Source organism: Strongylocentrotus purpuratus, unplaced genomic scaffold (assembly GCF_000002235.5).
Source record: "Strongylocentrotus purpuratus isolate Spur 01 unplaced genomic scaffold, Spur_5.0 spur5_scaffold_6, whole genome shotgun sequence".
Taxonomy (NCBI): domain Eukaryota; kingdom Metazoa; phylum Echinodermata; class Echinoidea; order Camarodonta; family Strongylocentrotidae; genus Strongylocentrotus; species Strongylocentrotus purpuratus.
The window spans coordinates 1,679,626-1,698,712 of NW_022145612.1; the positions used below are offsets into that span (position 1 = coordinate 1,679,626).

Genomic DNA, 19,087 nt, shown 5'->3' on the forward strand with positions numbered 1-19,087 from the left:
GGCTTGTTTTGGCATTGGACATGAGCTTTGTTTATTCCCCAATCTAAACAAGCTGCTTCTTGTGATTGTTTGTTCCCTGGAGAATCTCTCTCCCATGTAGGTCTCACTTCCTGAGTGGGAGATGGGCACAAATATATATCACAGATTATAGAGGCTATAAAGAAAATTGAAACGATATCTAAGATAAATACCATTATCCTTCTTAAAGGAACACCTAGGGATGTTTTTTGTCTAGTCATAGCTCATTACATGCATCATTTAAAAAAAATTATGATTTACTGATTGATGTTGAACTACATTTCATGATAACAATGATATGCAGGGGGCATACAAAAAATGTATGTACAAACTAGAAAACAGTATATTGATCAACTCAACTTCATGTTGAAATACTGGGAGTGAGCAATAATGATAATCATTATTGTTAACTCCCGGTGTTTCAACATGAAGTTGAAGAATGCTGACCATACCTGGAGAGAACATGTCATTCTAATAATACATTGACTTCTTTTCAGCAAAGGCACTCTTGTAATGATGGATTCCTCGTTAATTAAGACTTTTGGTCCCCTAAATCCCCTTTACCAACATATTCCTTTGACTGGTGTACTGTAATCCATTGTACCTACATCTATCTGAACAGAGGCCTTTAAAGATGCCAAAGAACAATCTCACAAATGTCATATCAAAGGTATTTAGGCCAAAACAGATGCGGAGCAGCAAATATCAACAAAATGCTCCCCTGGGGTGACATTATTTATAAACAGTGAGGTATATCTAGAATTATGATGTAAACAGGAGTCCTGTTCAGCTAGTGCCATTGCCCGAGCTTAACCTAAGGTTAGAAAACTTTCAGCTATTTTTCTATTGCAGGAAGAGAGGAAGAAGAAGGGCACAAAAACCTCTTGATTTTATAAATAAGCAAACAATATGAGGATTTTTATTTATCCAATGGATATCCTGTAACAATATCTCCCAGAGGCTATTGCATCTAATGAACATCTTATCAGTGATTGAGTTGAGATCATACTTGAGAAATTTGTTTCCACCCTGATTTTGAATTTTAAAAAAAGAATGCTTGAACTATCAAAGCAACTGCTAAAAGTCATTAAAATAAATCTAGCATTGTGCATGATTACATGGTTGATTAAAAAAAAAAGGTTTACCGGTAGTAGTAAAGTTCTGTTTCAAAGACCATGTCATTGAAGTACATGAGACTAGGTGTATGATGTAGTGCCTTTGGTAATGAAAGGTACATGGTGTACTTCTTTCCAACTACAGTTCATGCAATTGCTCTTTCACACATAATAATGTACAAAACTTTTTTTTTTTTTTATGTTTATGTTTTTATTAAACAAATCATCAAGAATCACAATATTTACAAAAGATTTACATGATAAGAATATAAAATCTTAAAATGAAAAAAAAAAAAAAGGGCAGAATATTAAGTAACAAATTTAATATTGTTCAAGAACGATCTCCGAGACGGAAAAAGGTGGACTGAAGGTTTGACGGTGACACCAATAATGTACAAAACTTTGTTTTACATACTGCATTCCCTTCTCACTAAGAGGTATTTCAACTAAATATGTACGTCAAAGTGTATTTATTCATAGTTAAATGAAATTTAGCTGTCTATTAAGGCCATGTGAAAAATATACATGTTTAGCGTCCCCGCCTGCTTCCGTTTTGGGGGCCACCCCTTTTTATTTTTTTATTTTTCTTTTGTAATTTTTTGATTTTTTTTTTTTTTTTTGAAATTTTTTTTTTTTTTGTTAAGAAAAAAAACATGAAAAACACTGCTAAAATGGATCTATTTCTGATTTTAAAAAGAAAAAAAAAATTGTCGGCCGCCATCTTGAAAAATAGCCCGAATGTCAGGGAAAATGTACCGAGCGGCCATTTTGAAAGAAAAAAAAAGGGCCTCCTCCTTCATTTTTTTCGAAAAAACAGGACGCTAAACATGTTTTTTTTTTAATTTGGCCTAAGAGCACTTTTTGTATCCATTGTTAACTTAATCACAACCATTGCGTCCTTTGTACGTGCAAGTACAGCTATGATTGATTATTATTTTGCTACTAGTATACTGCCCAGCAGTCAGCGAATTTACGCCTGCAGTCTTAACCAATCAAATAACAAAGTTAGTAGAGTATTTATCTAAGCTGAAAACTACATGTAAGTATTTCTCACATCAGTATGGAATTTGAATACCAGCCTAGTTGAATAAACGCAAAACAGAAAACATCTTCACTTTTTACATCCATTGTGTTTGCGATTAATATTTAACTCATTTGAACAACCTCGGTCAATATTTAGTTGGAAGTAGTTGCTTGTTGAGCTATGAAAATAGAAAGAGATGAAATAAAGAGTCAATAAAACTTTCACCAGTGTGCAATTGTGCTGCATTTGTCATGACAAATCACTTCTGGTACTTGTACATACACATTTACATTGTATAGAATTATTTTTAAATCATGATGCGCTCCATGTAGAAATGCCTGCTATCATTTTGAAAGTGATGTGAGCACAAACATAGCTAGATTAATTCATTGTGAACTGCGCCCATTGCGTGTAGGCGTGTCTGAAAGCCATGACTAAGGTTTCTCATCAGACTAACCCCTGCTGGTTGACCTCGTCAGTGACAAACAAAAACAGGAAAAGAGGACAACAAACTTGGTCAAGACCTTGTTTTGTCTCATCATCTCTTGTTTCAGCTGAGCTTAGGGGTCAGGATGGGGTAATGGATGATTAACCTTCATCCTATAAATCTGTCTCTGTCTGTCTCTGTCTCTGTGTGAAGGGAGAAGAGGAGGAAATCAGTTAGGAACCCATTCACATATGAAATGTAATTGTGAAACGTGATTTAAACTTTCTCATTTCTTACATACCTGGTAAACTACAATAATGGATGAGGTGTTTGTAAGAAAATACATTGAGCTCTTTTATCATATACCGGTATATACATGTATTACATTTACATCTATTTTTTTTTTTTAAGCATTTGTTTCATTTTGATTTTTGATTTGATTTTTCAATTTGTAATAGTTACATTTAAAGGCTCCAAAATCAGTGTGTTACAAGAGTGTCGTTAACTTACATTTTGAATATTCCCATAGGGCAACCTAGAAATGGAATTTAGCTAATGTATATGGAGTACTGCGAACCTTACACAACTTATGGACTTAATTTGATTTTAACAAACTTCTTTAAAAATTGAATTGAATTAAGCCATCAACTCTTAATGGCTATAAAATGTTCAATTCAAAAGCAATTTTCTTGAAGGGATGATAACCCAAAGAGGAGTTTTTTTTTATATGGGGTTCAGTTTAAAATCTTGTTGTACTTCCAGCTGTAGGCCTATACTGATCATTTACAAAACATGTACAATGTCCATGTGTTCATGCACATACATGTACACTGCGCAAAATGGCGTATAAATGCTTACAATAACCTCAAGACATTTCATTATACATGGATTATCAGTATGAAGTGATCTGCATTTCACACCTGATTCTTATATCACTACAATATAGGATTATCCCAATATCCTGATCCTCATTTTAAGCCAACAATTACAATAGCAATCCAACATATATCTTATTCAAATGAATGAACTCCGGGGTGCAGTGGAGAATATTCTGTTGATCCTCCTCTCCCTTTCCTCTGTAAAGATTTGTCAATTTCTCTCTTAATTCTTCTAGAATAGTGGTAATCCCCAGCCACTAGAGTAGATGATCGTTCAAGTAATTACATTTCAACATTTTGTGACTGGTGATGAAGAGCAATCGATGATGTTTGCAGCTATTTGGAAAATGACGCCTTCTGGCTACTCACAGGATAATTGCCTGGTGTAGTCCTGAAATGAATTCACAATTTATTGGGATGAAGAGGATCAAGAGAAAAAGTGAGAGACAGAGAGAGAATGAATTGCATTATGAAGGCTTGTGGATTTTAGCTATGGGCAATTATTTACTTGGTCCATCCCAGGAAGAGGCATCTAGATGATGAAGCTGTTTTACCTTACTTGATTTAGTCGGATACATTGTACGCCTATTTTGTAGAAGTGGAATAAAAAATTATTTTTCTCAAGGACCGTAAATAATTAGTGTATAATTGCAACAAAAAAACAATGGAACACTGATTGATTACATAATATTTAGAATCCATTGTGAAAAACAGAGATGTTGTTGAATCTTGCTACAGTGTACTTGGGCATTATTATCATTTACCTTTTTTTTTTCTTGAGCAAATGTACTACATTCCTCTAAACCAAATAATTAGATATTACATACATGTACGTGCCTCTTTGTTGTTACTCTGCAGTCATTCTTGCAAACATGTAGTTGCATTTGTTTGGGAATTATTCTTGGCATATTTTAGCCTTGTGTGGAAATACCCATTAATTTGTTTTTGTTATGTTACTCTCTTTTTCCCATTGTCTGAAGCATTGCCAACTGTCAAAAAATAAGTAACATTTTAATCCTTTCTTGTCTGCGATTCTGCGTATCACATCCTCTTCTCATTAAGATTGAGTAGCAAACAACTGGGTTCTCATTGCTGTAACAGAAGGGATGCAAAACAAGTGAAGATTGTGTCGAGGATGAGTTGTGGTGAAGAGAAAGAGAAGCAGACTGGCATGTAGAGCTAGCTGCGCAGCATGAAACTACTAACAGACATGACTAGAGACAAACACAAACAATGATTTCATTTCTTGCATTACCGGGCGCTCCAATATCTGTCATTGCATGATATATCTTCTGAACAAACAACCAGAGATAATTGCCATATACAAGCCCCGGCCCCAAAAAACAAATTCCCTTCCTAAACCATGATTGCGTACCTCGGGAAGCAGCGCCCTGCAGCAAAAATATCAATTTAGTCGCCATGGCTTACACCTGTAAAACCGCGCCTTCCTTCCTTCCTCCGGTCCTAGTTTCTCTCTCTCCTCCTGCATCCCCAAGTCGCGTTGTTTATTTTTCATTGGATTTACCTCACGCATTAAACCCAGGCCTCCCCTTCATCAGCACCTAGCGATGTTTGTCTTGAGCGCAGAGCGGAGTTTGTGCAGCGACTAACGCAAACAAACCTGGCATGTCAACAATGTCCCTGACACTTCCCAGCTTTTTCTCATTAAATTTGGAAGACTTAAATGCAAAAAGAAAATATTGTTTTCCATATCGGGGAGAAGAAACACAAAAGAAGATGAAATTATGCTCTGCACTTGATTCTGAACAAGCTAGTGTTTTTTCTACACCCAGTACATACATAGTCCACTGAAGAGATTGACCCCAAAGCCTACTTTGGCCCTATTTTCTTCTTCTTCAGAGGTTTTGTGTTTTACGGACCGAGGTTTCAATATACCGTACATATATAATAAAGACACTTTTTTTTGTTCTTGTTCGTGATAGACTAACAAGTGCAAGAGTTTGATTATGATAGATTCTACAGATTTGAAGAAACATTCATTCCGTGAAAAGAAGTCCATAATAAAAGTTTTAAATGGTTAAAGAGAAAAGAGAAAAATGTCATGTACCAAAAGAAGGGGTTGAATTAATTTATTCTCTTGTCTGGATGTCAATCTTTACTACTTAACTCCGTAAAAGTAACAATGATTTTGGCAATGATGTCCGTTGAAACCTTTGTAAAGTGCCTGTTATGACAGACTATGTACATGTATGTAGTATTTTTCTGTCTCTACTCTGAGTCAGTGAGCTTTATTTAGACTTTCTTCCATTCCATTCTTTCTTTCTTTCTTCTCTGACTTGTAGTTCCTGCTGGTGATTGTTGCATGGTACCAAACCAGACTCCATGAGTGAAACCCTGGCAAACAGTGCTGGTGCTTCACCTGACTCCAAACAGCGCATCACTTCAGAAAACGATGTCAGATCAAACTCAGATATACCAAAGGTAATACTCTAGGTCACCATTGCCCTAATGTACAAATGTCTTTGATGTGTAACTCTCAAGTTACATAGAAAATAACAGACTTAAATAAGCATTTCAAGAACAGTCTTAAGTTCTTCTCTATTACCTTGAATCAGTGTTTCAGTTAGTATATTGAAGAGGATATTATTTCAGGTACCAAATGAAAATGAAAACTTAGTTAGCATTTGAAATATATAGTCCCTTTGATAATGTATATTCTTGTATAGTTGGCAACAATGTTTTAAATTACAGATGAGAGCACATCAACGTAATAACAGATACAATAAAGAATGCTTGAGGTTTTCAATCCTACAACCTTATAGTGCATCACTATTTCTCTTCAATCTTTCCAGAAATCAGAAACACTCTCCATGTTGAGTGGAAGTGAAAAGAGCCTACATTCTGGCGGTGGCAGTGTAGGGGGGCAGTCTAACCACCATCTACAGCTCCAGCATCTCTTGATGCCCCCTGGAGCAACCCAGACCCTGTCTGCTCAACAGATGCAGAGTTTATTACAGGGTCAGGTCCTTAGCCAACATCAGTTGCAGCAACTGGTCTTACAACAACAGTCCTTCTTGCAGCAACAGCAGGTGGGTGTGCAACCAGCATTCCCCTCCCTCTCAATCTTTTAAACAGCTTATTGACCACCCCCCCCCCCCAAATGCTAATGGCCATTTTTCAGGCAGGGAAGGGTCTCAAATTTTACAAACTTAATGTTGTAATTCAGTCATTTTGGTGGAATGAAACATTAGTGAGACCAGGCCACCCATGGGATTCATGAAAGGTTCTGATTTTACGATGCATTTACCATTGGTTTGCAGACATGGAATGACACGGGATTTCTCTCACATTTATTTCCATAGGTACACACACTGTTCCTTGGTTCCGATTGTTATATTTAAAAGGAATAACTTTCATGTTTTATGGAAATGTGTATCAGTATGCTGTATTATGTAACATTATTGTGGAACAACGTAGGATGTAAACTTTTAAAAAAGTGTTCACTTAGTTGATAAGAAATCATGTGGAATCACTCTAGGATCTATGACAAAGCGAATAAAAATTCATTGATTTGTTCATGATTTGATAAACCAGTTTTCAGTTTTAATTTTTTTTAGAATCATGAAGAGTCTTAGTGAAAAAAATATTTAAAGCTCAATTTAGCATTCCAGCTCTACGGAAAGACACCTGCATCCATCCAATTTGAAATGCAAATGTTTCCGCGGTTGAATTTAGTTGATGTGAAAATAGTGGTATGCTTTCCTTTAAATCCAATTATCTCAGGACGCAGTGTGTGACCCAATGTTTATCTTGTATATTGCAATCATCATGTGAGAGGCGCATGCATAACTACTGCTGCCAAGCCAAGCCAAGCCCATTTTTGTTTATCGCAAACATTTCTTGCCCGGACTATTTTGTCCTGCTCTCCTCTTTCTCTTTCTCTTTTACCCTCTCCCCACATCCATCATGGTCTCTCCAACTCAACTCTGCTCCCTCTCAATCTCTTCTCCACTCTTCATCTCTTACTTCCTCCCTCCAACTCTACTCTGCTCCCTCTCCCTCTCTTCTCAACTCTTCATCTCTCCCTTCCTCCCCAAATCTCCATTTGAGAAAAGCCATGCCAGCGCACTCAATCATGGTTCCATGATGTTTACATCACAAACAAAACTGCGCTCCGGGAAGGGAAATAAAGAAAACAACCATCACCTAATGTAAACAAGATGCTCGCAGAATGTAAACACAACGAGCTGGCCTTGGTAGTTTTCCAAAATAATCAGGCGATTGTTGCAGGCCTTTTCTGCCCTATCTCTCTCTCTCTTTCACTCTCTGGAAGTACAAAGAAATGTCTGAGGCACAATATTCTGTGGTAAGGATTGCTTTGTGTGAGAAGTGAAACCAAGAATTGCATTTTGTTTGTTCAGCTAAACAAAGGGCTTCTCAGCAAAATTTATAATGACCATTTTGATCACCATTTAGTCAATTTGTTCTCTGGTCTAACTGAAGCATTGGTCATGAATGCAATTGATACACTAGATGTGCCTTAAACCTATGTAATATGAAATGAAAGGGATGATTAATGACAGGATATCTATTCTGTAATAAAGACATTGATTAGTTTTATTTTCAGTCCATGAAGTACAATACAAGTAAGGATGCTTGATATATAGGGTCTTCATTATAAGTAGATCGATCCACTATAAAGAACCAGTTAATAGCTACTAATAAGCCTCATGTATTTTGATAGAATGGTTGCAAACCATATCTGATCCAAGAAAGTTATACAATCTCACTACTTTGTGCCATTAAGAAGCCACCATCATTACTATTAGTTTTATTAATAACCACTTAACAACAAATTGGGGACATTTCATCCAAGGGAAAGTTTATGGTTATACAATTACATGTACAAGTAGGTTTTATTTGTAGATGACCTCTGTTTCTTGCTGCTACAGTGCTTTAAATTCTTCCTTAAACCTCTATTATATTCCCTCAGATTATAAGTTGTGTAGCGTGGGTCTACTTCATTGTCAGTATAAAAGAAGTGCTTTTAGAGGCATTTATTAAATTAAAAGCAGTCAGCAGTCAGCCTCTCTAGATTTGTTCACTATTGGTCATTTATTTATTATTCTATTTTGGAGTAGCTTTGAATTGAAATAGGTGACTCATTTTTCAGCCAGATATTGCCATTTAAGTCTAACAGCATATTTTATTCAGATAACAAGCAATGATATGTACTGTAATTTGTATCATACTCATGGGTGTCGATCTGGAACTGATACCTATTCATCAGGGGGGGATGATCTATTCATTTATCCCCCCCTGATGAATAGGTATTACATAAGGATCGACACCCATGATCATACTGGTTTTTCCCTTATAATAACAGGTCCATTTATATAGCACAGCTACAATATGAGTATACTCTTCTGCGTTTAATACAAAGTATCACATCATAGTTGTAGCTGAGCTGCCATAATAAGGCTCTAAAGCATCTAAGGAATTACTTCCTACCGGTACCCATTTATTTCACCTGGGTGGAAAGTGGCAAATGTAGATGAATGTCTTGCCAAAGGACATTAGTGCTGCGCTGAGACTCGAATTGCAAACCATGTGATCCACAGTCTGGTGATATTTACATATCTAAACTTTCTTCTCGCCTTTTTGTGAAGATTTAGGCAAATGTGTGAAAGTTTAGGCCATTAATCTGAAACACAGACTACTGCCAGGTTGTGTTATGTCTCTTGTATTTTGCTCCTTTTTTTTCTATTTTGAATTTTTGCTATTTTAAGCATCATTGGCCCGAATTCACAAAGCAAGGTTTGAGCTCAGACCAAGGTTTGAGGTCAAACCTCCTTTTGTTTCGCCAAACCTCCTTTTGTTCTTTACAAACCAGGTTTGTAAAAAACGTGTAAAACGCGTCATATGACGTATGAAAACCAAGGTTTGTCGACAAACCTCCTTTGTGAATTCGGGCCATTAAGTCTTAATAATTTAGAAAAGTAGATGAGATGTTTTCATTTTGTAAGTCATCTTCTATTTTTGGAGCAGGCAGGCATGTAGTAACAAAAGGTCATGTGACCGTGTCATGGTACATTACTACGTTGTTGATGTGATTGCAGTAAACTAGTGTCAATGACGCCCATTACTTGAAAAAAGAAAGTCATAAGTTGGAGTGTTATAAAAAGTAGTTTGGTCAAGAAGATATAAGCTTGATAGTATACCTGTACTTGTAATTGCAGACCTGTTTATATATTGTGTTTTTTTGTCTTCTTCTTTGAAGTTACAGGAGCAGGCTACATTACTTCAACAGATGCAGGCAGCTGCTGTTGCTGCAGCCAGCGGTGATGCTGGTAAAGCCCAAGCCAAACTCTCACCACACCAGCAACAACTTCACAGCCTAGCCTTGCAACAAGCCCATATGATCCAGCTACAAGCCCAGCAACAAGCTGTTGCCTCGGGACAAATGATGCTACCACCAAGGTTGCAACAAGGTATTACATCATCTTAAAGCTACCTCAAAACAAAAATTCATCTTTGTAAATTCCTATAAATGAATCATACTTTCGCAAACCTGGACCACTTGTGAAACTATCAAAAGGGGAAATGTGGTTTTGAAGTTTTTTTATCGTTCATGTAAAATTCATTATAATTCATAGGGATGATTCAGGTATGATGTAGCAGTACTGGTGTGGTCACAAATACATGTACTTCTCATCCAGTAAAGAGATGAATGTATAGCAAAATGCTACCTGTACATTAGTTTTATTTATGGATGATTATGAACATACAGGCAAGTGGTGGTGCTGGAGACATTTTGTTTTTCTCTGTTACCATCTGTCCCGCTTTTTTGTTAAAGCGATATCTCAAGAACCACTTGAGGTATGAGCTTTGAAGATGGTGATAGTGTGCATCACCATAGAAAGACAATCTGATTAGATTTTGGGGTAAGAAGGTCAAAGGTCATAGAGGTCAATATATGAAATTGAAGATTTTAGCATTGGTATGGCAATGTATCCAGAATGATTTGAGCCATAAACAGGTGATTCACATTAATACCAATTAGTGTGCAACCAAAAACCCAGTGATCACTGACTGAGTGAGCTAGTCATGTGCTACTTCCTTCAAACCAACCAAAAGCATATTTTGAAGATATCTTATTATTCATCTCTCATCACTCCTAAGCCATGTCGGTGTCAGAGCTGCAGTCTTTGTGGAAGGAAGTCTCCTCACCAGAAGATGTCAAGAGCGCCCCCACAAGCTCTGTAGCATCCATGTTACCTGGATTGAGTGGACATCATCGTCATATGATGAATGGTCTCTTAGATGGATCTCACATACATCCAGGATTTCTGCTGGCACACCAAGGCATGATGTAAGAATTACTCATATTGTTCTTTAATTTGTTTCTTTTCTTTTTTATGTGTGTTCAATTCTCGCCACTGCAACTACTGTATTTGGTCATAGGTGGGCTAGATGGCTAGATTTCTACAGAGAGGTATACAAAGAGATATAGGGACTGCGAATGTAGACTTGTACATTACGAGTACAAGAAGATTCTTGTCACCTTACATATATAGACATCTATTCAGTTGTCATCTTATGTGAACTTAGCAGATACCATGTTATGGGAATCGGACTGAATTCTTCTCATGTTTTATACAATTTTATACAATGTTACAAATGATATTCTCACAAGTGATGGTCATGAAGATAAATTTACTATGCAATATTTCTCTGACAGGATGCCCCATGAGGACCGATTGGCTAATCCTAACAACCACCCCCTCTATGCCCACGGTATGTGCAAGTGGCCTGGCTGTGAGACGGTGTGTGAGGACTTCCCAGCATTCCTCAAGTAAGTAAGCTCCATCATATCACAACAAGATGGTCTACAAGTGCACAAACAATATGGCCCATATTGTTAATTGTCTTTTACAAACTTTATATCATAGACGTATTTGCCTATTTCTTAATTTGTTTATAGATTGAAAAACAGATACCTGAAGAGAAGCAATAGTTTATTTGTTTTTACTATGTCTAAGTAGGGTAGTATGGCTTCTTTTTCTAGGTCAAAAATGTAAAAATAGAATAAAACTGTGATTACAATATGTACAAATATTCCTTATTCAGAAATGTTTGGCTTTATTCTCTTAAATGACCTTTCATTTACCGGTAAATAAAATTGCTTGCTAGCACATAATAAATCAACTCGTTTTAGTAAGTTTCATTTTGTTTAAACTAAACTTTTAATATACATAAAATTTGATTTTGATGGGCATATCACTCCTAATGTCAGGTTGTTTTATGCTGAAGAACAAAACAGAGAGGAAGAAGGACTGTTTACCACCAAATACATGAAGAGTACAGTACTTTGTTAAATGGACCATTTTTTGTTAGCTGGGATCACACGAATGCTCATAGAGATATCAGTATGACTTGATAGACTATTGCTTGTAACATTGTAAACGTAGATTGATGTACATGCCAGGGTTTGAATTGCATCGGCATCAGGCTGTGAATGACCCAAATCATTGAAATATGACCATTTAAACCTTGTTTTTAGTATTTCTCTTGTTGCCTACAACAGAGAGACAGAGTTATTTTTCAATGTCACCTGTAAGAAAATATGATCCTGGGGGGTGTTTTACAAAGCCTTTTTTCAACGACAAAAACGACCAAAACAAAAATCAGTGCCAAATCAACTGATAACCAATCAGAAGCAAGGGTGTCATTTGTCACTGATGACAAGTTTTGTGAAACACCCCCCTGGTCACAGGAATTACTTTTACTAAAGATGAAGTGGAGTTCTGGCTTGCAATTAGGCCTTTAAAAAAAAAAGATGTTGTATTGCCCTTTAGGTGCCAAAACATGGGTCGGTCGGTCAAAAATCTTTTCTTTTTTTTTTTTTCTTCTTTACTCCCTCTTTGTGCTGATATTTCTCAGTTTTGAATGCATTAATACATATTTTTTCTAAAAAAAGGGTTAAAAAAAACAACCAAAAAGCTGATTGTAAATTTCCAGATTTTTGGGTCGGTCGCAAAGGGCAATACAACATCTTTTTTGTTTAGGCCTTATGATGCGAAAAGAACTGTCTGTACTGCGGTTTGGATAGGAGCCTATTTACAACTGATGCATACTGGGAGGTTTTCATATCACCTAAATAAGAAGAACACACATGTATTTATATACTGAACCTTCTCTTGAACAAAAAATGATCAATGATCAATGATGATGATAAGGGATGCTTTGCATTTACAGGCACCTGAGCACGGAGCATGCCCTCGATGACCGTAGCACAGCGCAAGCCAGGGTTCAGATGCAGGTCGTGAATCAGCTTGAGATACAGCTGACTAAGGAGAGGGAGAGGTTAGCTGCTATGATGGCCCATCTACATATGAAGCCTCCTATCGACTCCAAGCAAGAAACACCTAAGGTAACAAATTGAGCCCTAAAGACTTTTAAGGATATTTCTCTTATGAAGGATTGTTCAGATATGACAAAGTAAATTACAGTGATATAATTTTGTGTAAATGAATTCACTGAGCTCTGTGATATAAGATAATGATGTATGAAGAGTATCTGAACAAGGCTTTCATTCTCACTTGATACAATCTTTAGATCCACAGAACTAGCTCATGCAACTATCATGTGAATGAACTGTCATTTTAAGGTGAGGCAGCGATAATGAAAACATGAAAAACAAAGTGAGATTAACCATAGAGCATGTGATTATTTACATGAGGGTAGAAATGAATCACTTGTACCCTTGCCAATTATTATGAACTTTGAGTTGATGTTGATGTAGTAGAATCTTTGTTTTGAGAATATAGATTTGTTGTTTTGTTTTCTAATCTTATGGCTTTCAGAGAGTGTAGGGTAAAGGTAATCATGAGTATTCAAAAGACTGAAACAAAATCTGTCTTTCAAAAGTGTAAGATTCTGTGCACTGGAATAGAAATTTATTAAACTACTTTTTCATGCAAATGCAATGAGACAAGAAGGTAGTACTTACACTATCATCTTGTTTCGATTTTTGTTATGATTATGAAAGGAAAATACAAACAGCCTTTACCTCATCCTGGTTGCTAAACCATTGTTAATCATGGTTATGCATGCACTGTTGATATACATCTTTCTTTTGTGTTTGGAGAGAGAGAAATATTATTGGTTTCTAAGGAAATACAATCAGGAAGGGAGGGCATTGGAGGGTTTTGTTTAGCTAAACACGTCTCAGTTTACAGAGGAATCATTGTGAACATATGGAGCGAGAGATACAGGATATTATGGTGCCTGCTATTTTTATGTCCTACACATTCTGATCTGAAAGAAATGTTGAACATACATGTATTGATGAGATACATACATGTAGTAATACTATTCTTATCTGTTCAGAGCCAGGATAGATTTAACACCCTTCTGGCCTGCCCCAAACAGACAATATGGAAATGGTTGTGTACACAATCATTTCTGTGTGCATATCTTACATGTTTAAATAGCAGTGGTTTAATAAGAGAAATATATGAATAATGTAGGAATTAATTCTATAATCTTTGTTATTTTCTCATTGCTTCTCTAGTCGTCTGTACAGTCATCTCCTTCATTGTCCAAGCCTGTGTCGGTGGTCCAGCACACGGCTCCCTCACTACCCATGGTGCCCTCCAGTACACCTCCTGTGCCCATCACCTCCATCGCCTCTGCCCCCTACCATGTCTCCCTTGCTAGTGGTACCCCTAAGATCCCACCCCTCATCCCAGTCTCTACTCAAGCTGCTGTCCAGTCTCTTATGAGCCAGGCCCTGCGTAGTCCCCTTCATATCAAACAACAACAGCAACAGTTCCAGTTACATCCTGCTAACAACCAATCACACAAGCTTACTTCACATCATGTGACACCTGGTGGTCCAATCAGGAGGCGGAACAGTGAGAAGTATGGCTTGTCACTTAGTACAGGTAAAGATCTAGTCCAATTGTTACATTTTACTTTGACCCTTGTTCAACCATATTTTGGTATAGAATTGTAAAGTTTTTTTTTAAAGATTTCAGTAAAAACAGAACAGATTTTGTTGATGAATGAGTATACAAAATATTTTTGAAAAAAGTTTCACTTTTTAATATTTATATTTGATTTCTTGTACATAGGTAGTAATTTAATGTCATGAAATAAGCATTATTCTGTTTATTTTTTTATTCTCGTTCATAGCAGAAATTCATCACAACTCAGACTTCTACAAAAATACTGATGTGAGGCCGCCATTTACGTATGCTGCCCTCATCAGGCAAGGCATTATCGATGCACCTGACCGACAATTAACGCTGAATGAGATCTATAATTGGTTCACAAGAACATTTGCATACTTCAGAAGAAATGCTGCCACATGGAAGGTGTGTAACATTTAGAATAGTGTCAAGCTTTGGTCAGGTTTAAAGGTCTTATTGGCATTTGGAGTATTAAAGTGAGCATAAAGTCTATTTTGAGCATAAATGATTGCTATCTAGAATCAACATTAATATCATCGTGTTTCACTGCTTCAAGAACTGGATAACGTTTCCTAAAAATACAGAAAGAAAGCAACAAGAAATTGCAAAGTACCTTCTTTTTCCCAAATGATGTCCTATAGTGCTTGTGAACTAATCAATCTGCACAGTATGTTGGCAATCAGTATGCTGCTACTCTGTAGCTTAGGTTTACAAATCACACAATGAACAGATCCTGAATGGCCGACCTACATGTAGGTGACAAGGGATTACAAATGTGTTGATATTTCAATTGTAATGGCTGAGAAGGCTGAATACAAATTGATCCATTGAAAGTGTATGTTCATAAAGGGGGAATTATCAGGGATTATCTACATCAATGAATGTTTAGAAATAGGTCAGCATACACTCATTCATGTATGCAGTGTTCCTGGCTGAACAAAGTGAGTTACTTTGAATGAACCAACCTTGTTTAGAGAGAGAGATGCAAGCATTTATGATGTCATCATGCTTGTAAAATGTAGTCTCTGTTTTGCAAGAGAAGCATGATAATTGTTATTTTCCATAATCAATCCATGTGGTCAACTTGTCAGATCTACCGACCATAGTTTCCCATAAAATTGATAATAATAGAATCTGTACAATTGTGTTGTAAGAGATATCAGACCTGTCAAATGGACCATGGAATGAAAATTGTTAATGTCTTGTTAATTTTGTCATGAACTGAAAATCTATGTTTTAGGGTTTTTAATCGTTATAATACATTTTTGTGAGCAAATTGAATTGACCTATTACAATTTCATCCCATAGCAAATATATGTCAAATGTTAAATTTTAGGTGGCATTCAACAGCCTACATTTGGATTAGTGATATACATGTATTTGATTGACATGCACAAATGCTCAACTTAATTGCAAACAATAAATGTAACTGTTATCCATTTCAATGTTGTGTATATTTAGAATGCTGTACGGCACAACCTCAGTCTTCACAAGTGTTTTGTACGAGTTGAGAATGTGAAGGGTGCAGTATGGACGGTAGATGAGATTGAATTCATGAAGAGAAGACCTCAGAGAATGGGAAGGTGAGTTGCATTATACCGCTCCAATTCATCTACTATCAATTAGGAAGATAGCATCTTGGAATGCCTGGATACAATAACAATTCATTCATGGTCTACAAATTGGCACAGATGTAAATACATTTTTTAAATTGTCATCCAATGTTTCAAGACATTCTTGAATAGTCTGAATGCTTAGATTTTCCACATTGCTGGACTGAATTATTGGAACATGTTAGCTGTAGATCCACATTTTTTTAAAGATAGTGTTTGGTAAGAAGTTTTTACAGGAATTAACTGTTTTCAGAACATGTTAGGTTGGCTTCAAACATCTTCCTTTGATTCCTTTCAAATTTGTACTCCAAATTTATCCGTTTATTTGCCTCATATTAAAAAGTGATAATATTTAAACTTTTTCATTTTGCTGCATGCCCATAAGTAAAGGAATTTGTGTTATAACCTAATATTGCATGACATTGCATGGACATTTCATTACAAGTCCACTGGTTGTTAATTAATGCATGATTTTGTACCAAAAAGTAGCATGCCATTTGGATTCAAACTAATATTCTTTTGTTACACTTGAAATTTAGACATGAAGGCTCTCCACTGATTATTAATTGGTTTACCTACTCTGTTATGTTAATTCCTTTTGTGTTTGTCCTTTATTGTAATTTATAGTTTCTGCACATGATTTTTTTTCTCCATAAATTGATGTTGCCCAATTATTGTTCAACAAATGCAACTACATGTGTTTGTAGTACAGGAATTGAAGAGAACTGAGAACACTTTGTACCATATCCATGCACCATTGTAAAATCACTGATATGATAGATAGTTTGGATTTAAAGTAGCCCTTGAAGATATTTTTCCCGTTAGGAAGTAAACACGGCGAAGGGCCTTGGTAGCACCCCCTCTCTGTTTTAGCCTCTATAAAATTAGCTTTTGCAAATAATCTATCCATATAATGTACAGTTGTACAAGATGTTATTACATCATGACCATTTCAAGTCTTTGTACCAGGTCAAGTCTGAACAGGACCTTGTTATTACTGGAATGAAAGAAGATACAAATTGTTTATACGTTTGTTTCTGGAATTGGCATTTCATAAACATTTTTTCCCCCTTTCTTTCCAAGCACAACATACAGAATTCGCAGCTTTCATCCTCCAAAGTTCCTGAATAATTATGATCGACTCATTCTTGTTGTTCTTACATGTAAAGATGTTCAATGAATTATTTCTGTATTGCTTGCTTATTGTTTTTGCTCTCTGTTCACACTTTGCAGAGCCCACCTGCTTTAACCACTCACTATTATTATCTGCTGCATGTTTAATTTGCATGAGCTTTATAAAATAACCTGCTGACAGACCGTCATTATCTTCCTACAGTCTGAACACACCTCCGTCGACACCCAACACACCCACCACACCCATCAGCAAGTCAGTTGATATGCTACCCACGGAGGATATGCCACTCAATCTAGAAACACACATGCATGTAAGTCATAGTCCTGACAGACAGACCTCTATACGTATTATCTAGTTAGAGCCAGAAGGGTGCCAGAGGTAATGCCCTTCTGGCTCCCAACAGCAGACAATTTGTGGTTTCACCATAATAGAACCTGTCTGTATATATCAGATGTTAGATGGTAGATATTGAGTCCATATAAGTAGCGTATGTAGTTATCACCAGAATGTAATATCCCCTGCCAAATTTGTTCAAAATAGATGATAGTCATTTCAGTTGCCACTGCATTTTAAAAAAAGGTTAGGAAGCAATCTATTTGGTTTAAAAAAAAACTCTCGGTCATTTGACATATGTCATATTATACAAGTAATTATAGAAATGTACGTTTACAATTTTAACATTGGTATATCCAGTCCAGTACACTGTTAGGCAATTGTGTCTTGATAGTTTCTAAGGCAGTAATGGCTTGAGGCATAGCAGCTCTAATGTAAAATAACAATTTCTGGAATTATGTAATCTTTGATGATATGATGCTTCCCTTACAGCCCATGGGTGGGAGTTTGCCGTTGTTAAGCGATGCAGCAGCAGCAGCTGCAGATCATGCAATCCAAGTGTTGGACAACGAAGAAGATGACCTTGATGGAGACGAGTATCCTGGAGATCCCAGAGGTCGTTACCCTGGTGACGAGCGTGATACCTATCCTGAAGAAGAAAGGGAGCGATACTTGTTAGAGGTAGAAGATAGAGGAGAGTATCCTGGTGGAGAGCGGGGTGGTGGTGACCCCTTCCCTGATGATGATAGAGACTCGTACCCTCAGTGTGGAAGTGCGCCCCACCCTGACACCTGTAGGGATGTATACCCTCCTGGCAGAGAACGATCCCCAGGGGATGCAGTGAGCGAGGGGGAGCTGCACTACCGGGTGGAGCAACGGGAGCGATTCGCCAGTGAGGAAAGCGAGCGCTTCATGGCCGAAGAGCGGTTTAGGAGGGCTGCAGAGGAAGATCGATATGCAAGAGAAGGAGAGGAAGAAGCTGCAGCTCTTGAGAGGGAAGAGAGAGAGACTTATCCTCGGGGATTGAGGGAGGAGGAGGAGGAGGAAGAGGATATTGGTGAAGTAGAGGAGAGAGTGAGGAATGCAGCTATTGGTGATGAGCTGGTAGAAGAGGATGATGAGATGGAGGATGAAAGAGACCCACGTGAGGAAGCAAATCATGCTATTGCAGATCTGTGAGTACCAGTTTCTTAGTGCATAGAATTCAGGCAGTTTGATGAACTAGTATCATCTAAAATGGACTTATACCCCTTACATAGTGGCCTGATTTTCATCTGATATGTCCGAACGCATCCAATGAAACGGCCACTATGAATGGTACAGAGGAGAAATAGGCGATAAAATTCTCCTGATCAAGAGCACAAGAAGTTATCTTTTTATCGGTGTTACTCCGATGAAACGGCCACTATGATTGGGATTGGGAAAAAAATGGGAGAAAAACACTGATGAAAATGGTAAAAGGTTGTTACACACACTACATGTAGCAGGTAGATGTAAAGTCTGTAGCAAAGGAAATAGTAGCAACCACCGTAGATCCATGATTGTGTTCCACCACCAGGGCGATATCAATCTAGCTACACTGTTATATTGCATTGTAAAATTGTAGG

General features: G+C 37.0%; 1 protein-coding gene across 6 annotated transcripts in view; it reads left to right on the plus strand.

Annotated features, from left to right (window-relative positions):
• Positions 1-19,087, plus strand: part of LOC577677 (forkhead transcription factor P) — a 46,976-nt gene that overhangs the window by 20,543 nt on the left and 7,346 nt on the right. Inside the window, exons 2-12 of one of the 6 annotated variants that reach the window (XM_011685465.2) lie at positions 5,766-5,904; positions 6,276-6,512; positions 9,704-9,914; positions 10,606-10,795; positions 11,165-11,278; positions 12,682-12,856; positions 14,000-14,372; positions 14,623-14,804; positions 15,861-15,982; positions 17,328-17,457; positions 17,973-18,655. In XM_011685465.2, the coding sequence (XP_011683767.2) occupies positions 5,806-5,904; positions 6,276-6,512; positions 9,704-9,914; positions 10,606-10,795; positions 11,165-11,278; positions 12,682-12,856; positions 14,000-14,372; positions 14,623-14,804; positions 15,861-15,982; positions 17,328-17,457; positions 17,973-18,655 (2,516 nt within the window). In that variant the 5' untranslated portion in view covers positions 5,766-5,805. The remainder of the gene's footprint in view (positions 1-5,765; positions 5,905-6,275; positions 6,513-9,703; positions 9,915-10,605; positions 10,796-11,164; positions 11,279-12,681; positions 12,857-13,999; positions 14,373-14,622; positions 14,805-15,860; positions 15,983-17,327; positions 17,458-17,972; positions 18,656-19,087) is intronic. The other 5 variants (XM_011685467.2, XM_011685468.2, XM_011685469.2 and 2 more) reach the window with 5 other exon arrangements.